General features: G+C 40.0%; 1 protein-coding gene across 11 annotated transcripts in view; it reads right to left on the bottom strand.

The window, feature by feature from the left end:
* Positions 1-6,485: 6,485 nt before the first annotated feature.
* LOC110957345 (zinc finger protein 665-like) overlaps positions 6,486-9,082 on the bottom strand; it is a 67,963-nt gene continuing 65,366 nt past the window's right edge. For 7 of the 11 annotated variants that reach the window (XM_051955957.1, XM_051955949.1, XM_051955956.1 and 4 more), the window contains one exon: positions 6,486-7,484. In XM_051955957.1, the coding sequence (XP_051811917.1) occupies positions 7,380-7,484 (105 nt within the window). In that variant the 3' untranslated portion in view covers positions 6,486-7,379. The remainder of the gene's footprint in view (positions 7,485-9,082) is intronic. The other 4 variants (XM_051955951.1, XM_051955962.1, XM_051955954.1 and 1 more) reach the window with 3 other exon arrangements.

Genomic DNA, 9,082 nt, shown 5'->3' with positions numbered 1-9,082 from the left:
CAAACACAAAAGAAGCAAAAATGACACAAAAAGAAGCAAAAATGACTAAAAAACACAAAAAGAGCAAAAACGACAGTAAAGACATAAATATGACACAAACAGAAGCAAAAACGGTAAAAATGACACAAAAATAACACAAAAAGATGCAATTAGGACACAAAAAGAAGCAAAAATGACAGCAAATGACACAAAAAGATACAATAATGTCACTAAGACACTAAAATGCCAGTGTGTGAAGTGTGTTTTTAACACCGTCCTCCAGCAGGGACCGTTCCTGAACTGCTTTGTGGAGCCGAGAGGTTCCATCAGTGAACTCTTCATTTACACATTTAAATAACTCCTTTATTTTGGTGTTCCTGAGCCGGGGCAGGTTCCGTGGTGAGAAAGGGCAGGAGGGCAACAAAAGGAGGCAATAAGAGGATCAGGTGACGAGGAGGAGCCGGCGGTGGAGAGGCTCATTCCAGTGTCAGGATCACTTAGAAGTCCTCAGAGTTTCCTTTCTGCAGCTGTCTGAATATTCCAGAGGTTAGACTCGTCCCTCTGCAGCTCAACAGCGCCCCCAAAACAACCCAACAACCAGTCTGGAGGAGTTCAAAACTATTACTATTTGTTAGAAGAATTATGTTTAGAATACTTATAGTAGATGTCTGTGTAGGTTCTCATTCATCCAGGTCATGGTTATCCAAAGTAGTTTAAATCAATCCACTGGAATTTAATACTTATAGTACTTATGTAAGAAGAAATACACTTAGGATATTTACAATAGAATACTTGCTTTTAGATGATCATTAATTTATCATTGAGTGACTGAGAAACATATGTGCCTTTGAACCATGATTCTACGTGAACTTTATGGCAGAAACATGTAGACACAGCACATACCGAGAGGCGACCAGAACTAGGCCTTCTAGGTGATGAAGACAAAGAAAGCAGACATGAAGACCACATGTCTGCCTCTGAAGGTCTTTCTGTTAATATCTTACTGCTTGTGAAGAAGGTTTCTTCCATTGTCATCTCATGCTGAGTCATGGTACCATCCTCTGTGTTACATTCCTGTCTGAAGCAAATAAAAAGACGCAGGGAGACACAGGCTCTTTGGAGTTGTGTGTCTGATGCTACGGTGTGTACAGCCGGTCTCTCTCCCCTTGCAGCAAGTAAAATACAAGAGTTTGAGTTCTGTCTCTGCTTCTCTGTGCTGTTTCTGTGTTTTTCAGGGTTTGAACCCAACACTATTACTATTAGTCTATTACAGAATCTTATGACTGCAAACGGTTTATATTTGGAGGATTTTGAAAGGAGTCAGGTAGAATTTAGTGAATATAAAATTTTACGCTTAAATTTGGTGAATTTTCCTGATGGAACTAAACTTCACATGTTTAGTTCAAGGACCATCGGAGAGCTGAAAATCTAAATATTTATCTGTTGTTACAACTTCTGGCTCTGATATATGTATACACACGTGGACAAAATTGTTGGTACCCCTCAGTTAAAGAAGGAAAAACCCACAATTCTCACTGAAATCACTTGAAACTCACAAAAGTAACAATAAATAAAAATTTATTGAAAATTAAATAATCAAAAACAGCCATTACTTTTGAATTGTTGATTAACATAATTATTTAAAAAAACAAACTAATGAAACAGGCCTGGACAAAAATGATGGTACCTCTATAAAAGATTGAAAACTATTTGACCAGAGTGACATGATTAACTCAGGTGTGTCATTTAATTGACATCACAGGTGTTTCCAAACTCATAATCAGTCAGTCTGCCTATTTAAAGGGAGACAAGTAGTCACCCTGCTGTTTGGTGAAAAGGTGTGTACCACACTGAACATGGACAACAGAAAGCGAAGGAGAGAATTGTCCCAGGACATCCGAAAAAAATTATAGACAAACATCTTAAAGGTAAAGGCTATAAGACCATCTCTAAACAGCTTGAAGTTCCTGTGACAACAGTGGCTCATATTATTCAGAAGTTCAAGACCCACGGGACAGTAGCCAACCTCCCTGGACGTGGCCGCAAGAGGAAAATTGATGACAAATTGAAGAGACGGATCGTTGGAATTGTATCCAAAGAGCCCAGAGCAACCTCCAAAGAAATTAAAGGTGAACTCCAAGGCCAAGGTACATCAGTGTCAGATCGCACCATTCGTCGTTGTTTGAGCCAAAGTGGACTTCATGGGAGACGACCAAGGAGGACACCACTGCTGAAAAAAACTCATAAAAAAGCCAGACTGGAATTTGCAAAAATGCATGTTGACAAGCCACAAAGCTTCTGGGAGAATGTCCTTTGGACAGATGAGACCAAACTGGAGCTTTTTGGTAAGGCACATCAACTCTATGTTCATAGACTCAAAAACCAAGCATACGAAGAAAAGAACACTGTCCCTACGGTGAAACATGGAGGAGGCTCAGTAATGTTTTGGGGCTGCTTTGCTGCATCTGGCACAGGGTGTCTTGAAAGTGTGCAAGGTACGATGAAATCTGAAGACTATCAAGGCATTCTGGAGAGAAATGTGCTGCCTAGTGTCAGAAAGCTTGGTCTCAGTCGCAGGTCATGGGTCTTCCAACAGGACAACGATCCAAAACACACAGCCAAAAACACCCAAGAATGGCTGAGAGAAAAGCGTTGGACTATTCTAAAGTGGCCTTCTATGAGCCCAGATCTGAATCCCATTGAACATATGTGGAAGGAGCTGAAACATGCCATTTGGAGAAGACACCCATCAAACCTGAGACAACTGGAGCTGTTTGCTCATGAGGAGTGGGCCAAAATACCTGTTGACAGCTGCAGAACGCTCATTGACAAATACAGAAATCGTTTAATTGCAGTGATTGCCTCAAAAGGTTGTGCAACAAAATATTAAGTTATGGGTACCATCATTTTTGTCCAGCCCTATTTCATTAGTTTGTTTTTTTAAATAATTATGTTAATCAACAATTCAAAAGTGATGGCTGATTTTGATTATTTAATTTTCAATAAATTTTTATTTATTGTTACTTTTGTGAGTTTCAAGTGATTTCAATGAGAATTGTGGGTTTTTCCTTCTTTAACTGAGGGGTACCAACAATTTTGTCCACGTGTGTACATGCAATTTTGGGATTTTTATTTTGCAAAACAGAGACAAAAACACAACATGCCTTTTTTTTTTTTTTTTTTACAGAATCTGGTTGGTGCAAATGGTTTATATTTGAAGGATTATTAAAGGACTTGTGTAGAATTATATGAATTTGATAAAAATATAAAAATTTAAGCTTAAATTTGGTTAATTCGTCTAAAGGGAACTAAACATCACACGTATTGTTCAGGGACTGTCAGAGAGTTGGAAATTCAGTGATTTTTCAGATTTTCTGGCATTTAGGAAAAAAAACATACAAATAAACACAAAGCAGGCCTGTGAAACTCAACAACAGCCATTTTTTTGTGTCTCAGTTGCAGCTATAATCCCCAACTTTTATTTATTTATTTTTTTACACAAACTGATTGGTCAAACAACCAACAGTCTTAACATTTAGTTCCTCGTTAATTACACATTTAAACATAAAAAAAGCTGTAAAATTACATAAAAGTTGACATCTTTAAACATTCTGTCAGCATTCAACCCTAAAAACACTAGTAAAATTGAACTTGTTTTGGTTGCAAAACTCCTTCAATACTGATAGAAATTAAAATTTTTAAACAACAAAAAGTGATTTTTTTTTTGTAAACACAACAGAAATACGTCAAGTTGTTCCTTCAGCAGACGTTTCCACCTCGTTGGTATCTGCAGCCTTCATTACCGGCTTCAACATGGAGAATTAAGGCTCTGTTAATGCTGCTCAAGTACAAAAAAAGGGTCATTCCAGGTGAAATGACCAGATATTCCTTGGGGGTGTTGCCACACCATTTTCAAATCAGTCCTAAATTTGCATGTCACTAGATAGTCACAAAAGTACTTTCTATGCAAAATTGTAGGCCTGTAGCTCAAATAGTTTTTGAGTTGTGGGGGTCGGAAATTTTCAGAATTTGGGCTATAAAAAGCCTCGCCAGGGTTTTTTGCATCTTTAAGTGGTTAATTATCAGCCTCATGCAGGTAAACAAGGCCTCTGCATGTAGCTAGTGCCCCACAAACATCCCCAGGTGTTTCCCTACACTCTGCAGGCCGTGGGGGCTTGCTAAAAATTCTAAAAATTAAGAAAAACCTACTTGCGAGTGGGGTTCGGGACTTTAAAAGTACTAGAAATACTGCACAGAAGTGTTCTAACACCCCTGGGTTCCATTCTACACAAACCTGTGTGATAACTTAGCAAACTGGAGCTTTCTAGGTACCTCAGTTTGGAAAATATGAGCTCCCAAAGTTGGACGAGATTTTTAATTGGCTATTTTTGGTGGCAAAAATCTCAGTGTGGGACAGGTACCAGAGACCCCAAATTTTTCTACAAGACAGTTCCATCTGTCTTTTATCACTGTACAAAAAGCAGCAGGGTTATATTTGTAGTTACTGAGATATTCTTACTCAAAACGGCATGGGTAATGTCAAAATCGTTTTTTGCTTTTCAGTACTTTAAATAGACCCCTTTCACATGACGTATGCATACTTAATTAGGCAGCTGTGCGCGCAGACCCGGTTCAACACAAAGCCTGTTTACCTGGCCAAGACGTGACATTGCAAGCACATATTACGCTAAATATGCCTTCTTGTTGTGCTGTCGGCTGTCAGAATCGTAGTAAAGCAGATGATATGGCAGCTGTGACAGCGACCAGGTGGAACTTGCTTTGTTACCGCGGCTAAACGTTTGGTTTACTTAACACTGATTTCCGTGTTCTCCGGAGCAGTCGTTACGTTGATATCGCAGTTCCTGCTGATGTACCGGAGAAGCCGTGAGCCCGTTAGCAGGACAGTGCAGTATGTCAAAGTAGTGCCTGATAACGCATTGAAGGATTACTTTAATACCCAACATGCCGAACCAGGCCAGCAGCAACAGGACAGCACACCGTCTGCTGCATCCGTGTCCGGCAGGTAGCAGGAGGCGGCTGTCGGCGGCAGTAGCCCCAAACAACAGCCGCCACCACCTTCTCAAAGCGAGCCCATTGATGCGGCCAAAGCCGAGACGTGCAATTTCCTAAACGCTATCTTTCTGTTCTTGTTCAGGGAACTCCGAGACACCCCAGTCATCAGACACTGGCTCACCCATTAAATTAAAGTGGAATGTGGAAGAGCTCCTGCACCGGGTCTGCGCACGCATACCTTGTGTTAGTAAACACTGCAAGGGGTCTATTGGGATACAAGTATTAGTAGTCATTCCAATGGTAGTATTATGCATGTTTTGTTCTTTTTGAAATGTTAGTTGTTAAAGGTGACTACCTTCAAAAAGTGTAATGCCCTTTTTGTGTCACCAGGTCTAGTTTAGAGCCATACCTGTAGATATCATGACATGTTGGCACCCATTTGCAATGCATCCATGTAATTATAACATACACATACAAATTACATGTACTAACTTGAATTCAGGGAGCTCTGTAGTAGTTTATGGTTGATTAATTTAAAAATACAACAATAATGTTGAATTTTACAGTATCAGTGCAGTGGGATTTAACATGTTAAATTTAATTGTACAATGCCATGTTACAAGCAAAAGAACCTATACCTAAGTTATAACTTAGGTATACCTAAGTTATGTAATTTGTATGTGTATGTTATAATTACATGCATTCATTGCAAATGGGTGTCAACATGTCATGATATCTACAGGTATGGCTCTAAACTCGACCTTGTGACACAAAAAGGGCATTACACTTTTTGAAGGTAGTCACCTTTAACAAAGAACCAAACATACATAATACTACCATTGGAATGACTACTAATACTTGTATCCCAATTTAAAGTACTGAAAAGCAAAAAACCATTTTGACATCACCCATGCCATTTTGAGTAAGAATATCTCAGTGACTACAAATATAACCCTGCTGCTTTTTTGTACAGTGATAGACGACAGATGGAACTGTCTTGTAGAAAAATTTGGGGTCTCTGGTACCTGTCCCACACTGAGATTTTTGCCACCAAAAATAGCCAATTAAAAATCTCGTCCAACTTTGGGAGCTCATATTTTCCAAACTGAGGTACCTAGAAAGCTCCAGTTTGCTAAGTTATCACACAGGTTTGTGTAGAATGGAACCCAGGGGTGTTAGAACACTTCTGTGCAGTATTTCTAGTACTTTTAAAGTCCCGAACCCCACTCGCAAGTAGGTTTTTCTTAATTTTTAGAATTTTTAGCAAGCCCCCACGGCCTGCAAAGTGTAGGGAAACACCTGGGGATGTTTGTGGGGCACTAGCTACATGCAGAGGCCTTGTTTACCAACTCACAGCTCTCTGGTATGTCTAGAAGCTGAGAAATAACCACTTAAAGATGCAAAAAACCCTGGCGAGGCTTTTTATAGCACAAATTCTGAAAATTTCAGACCCCCACAACTCAGAAACTATTTGAGCTACAGGCCTACAATTTTGCATACAAAGTACTTTTGTAACTATCTAGTGACATGCAAATTTAGGACTAATTTGAAAATGGTGTGGCAACCACCATCTGGTGAAACCACATGGAATGACCCAAAAGACTCACCGATCATCAAGGAAAACTGCCTTCTTACTCTTAAACCGAAGAGCCACAACATTAAATCCACCAGCCTGATGTTGGGTTGTTTACTTCTTCATGTTCCGACTTCAAGAACCTTCAATTAGAACCTCTTCCAGTGAAGTTTCCAGTGTTTACGCTCCTGAATAACTCATGAGGTCTTGACGCTGGTTGGTTAAAGTCAAACAGCCATTCTTCTTTCTTCTGGTCCAGTATCTTTGTTTAAAAAATGTAAAATTCAACATGCAGGCCAACAAAACAAACCTCTAATTGTTCCATTTCCTACTTAGAACTGGAGTTAAGTCCAGTAACTGTTCAGTTTGGTTCAGCTGGGGTTGTTGCTGTGGTCTAACTGATTGGATGTTACAACAAAATGGACACAAAAAGGTGGATTTTGGGACTTTTTCCACGGCGTTAAAAGACCTCCAAGGCACGAAGATGGAACTTCTGGAGCTGGAGGTTGGCGGTGGATCCCTTGGGTCCTGTGGTGGAGCCTCCATAGATCCAATTTGGGAAGTCTGGAAGTCATCAATCAACAGTTTGGGGCTCTTGGTCGTGTTCCTTGAGCCATTTTTCAAGTTGTGTTGAAGTCCCATAACAGGGAGAGAAACTTTATGTGGTGGAGGCGGTGAATGCTTGTCCAACCAGTAAACAGCATGTGCAGACAAACTGTGGCTCTGTGATCTCAGTGAGGCATTAAAATTTCACAAAAAAACAGCAATTTTATCAAAACTATTTACACTTCAGGCCAAGGGAGGAGCTGATCCTTTAAAGTTTGTGGACGACATCAGGAACTTGGACTGAACTCGGCGTAGGAAAGTCTTCTTGGCAGGCGTTCAGGTTGTGTTCAGTGTGCAGATCTGTGCCGCTCTGCTTGGAAAACAAACACAGTGGAAGTCAAGCTTTTCTGCAGCATTGAACAACTGATGCCTTGCCTGAAATACAGAGCAACACTGCTGACATCTGAAGACACTTTGACCTCTTGTAATTTAACATTTAGTTGTCTGAGCTTCCACAAAGATTAACACTCATATAGAAAGAAAATTGCTGCAGGGGATTAAAGTAGGGACGCCTCCATAAAGTACTTTTGGCTCACCATTCAAGGTGAGTCATTAAATACTTAGCATCTGCTCATAACATATCCCTCCATAATACAGACATCAGTTATTGTAGATGAGCTGCAGTACCTAGTTGCACCATAGGGTGGAGCTTCTTGCCAGACCCTCAAGACTATTCTGTGCTGGAAAGCACAAAGCATTGTGGAACCTTAGCTAACAAAGGAGCGCTGTGACAGAGACTTACATGAGGCTCACCGTCAAATCAAACAGGAAGAAGCTGAAAACTCAAATCAAACAGGAAGGAGCTGAAAACTCAAAGAAAGAGAAGCATTTATACACAGGTGCTACACTCAGATGGGGCGGAACCAATCTATCGCTGCAGGCTTGCCACCTGCGACGTAAAAAGGGACCCACAGCACTGAGGAGGAACTGAGAATGAATGACCTCGCTCAAACAAAGTGGCTGTGAGCTTCTGTTGGGAAAAGCGTCAAGATCTAAGACACACTGTGCAGAACTGCTTTCATCTACAAAATCCGGGTTGCAGCCGGTAAGAGCAGAATTATGAAGACTCTAAGAGACCGTTTAAGCTGCCGATGTGTGCCACTGCAGTATGCGTTAGCATTAGCCATGAAGATTGGCATCTGCCACGAGCGACTTGCTGTCAACTTTCTTATGTCTATATGCCAATAATTGCCATGTGGTTTGTAATCGCTCAGTTGAAAATAAGATTGCAGGCTAAATGGTGATAATTCGAGGATTTCCAGCTAAGATTAAAAGATCAGTTAATTCTGCTGTAATGCGGGTTTGTACTATGCACTTTATTTATTTATTGGATCTGGAAAGGATTGCACTTAAAAAGTCACTTTATGCACTTTAATTAATTTCAAAAATATGAATTAAAAGTATAAAAACAGTTACTTTTTGGATAAAATGTTGAGTAAATCTGTTAAAATGTGACTTAAAATTAACTCTTTAAAATGCAGGTAAATTCATGTGTGGTATAGTATTGGGTTGAATATTGCTCATGCCATGGTTTGTTGCCTCAGTTTATGTGGTGTTGAGGTTGACAAACATAAATTGAGTGGAACAGCATTTGCCAATGTGGTGAAAATGCACAGAAGGAATGGCTGTTACTATTTGCTGAATGCAGTAATATGAACATTGTTCTTTTGTGTTTTGTTTAAAGGCTTTTGACCTTACCCTATCAACTAAACGTATCAACTAGGGATGCACGATATATTGGCGATGGCATCGGCCGATATCAGGGTTTTTCCCTGTATATCGGTATGGGACCGATAAGAAAAAAAACAATCATTTTCTCTATCATTAGTGCCTTCATATCTCTCTCTCTCTCTCTCTCGACCGCACTGAGTTTGTTTGAGTTGCACAGAAGTGAGTCAAGTCATGCAGCAA

Source organism: Acanthochromis polyacanthus, chromosome 11, assembly GCF_021347895.1.
Source record: "Acanthochromis polyacanthus isolate Apoly-LR-REF ecotype Palm Island chromosome 11, KAUST_Apoly_ChrSc, whole genome shotgun sequence".
In the NCBI taxonomy this organism is placed as follows: domain Eukaryota; kingdom Metazoa; phylum Chordata; class Actinopteri; family Pomacentridae; genus Acanthochromis; species Acanthochromis polyacanthus.
Note: the sequence above shows the minus strand (reverse complement) of the source record. Positions and strands in the feature narration are given on the sequence as shown.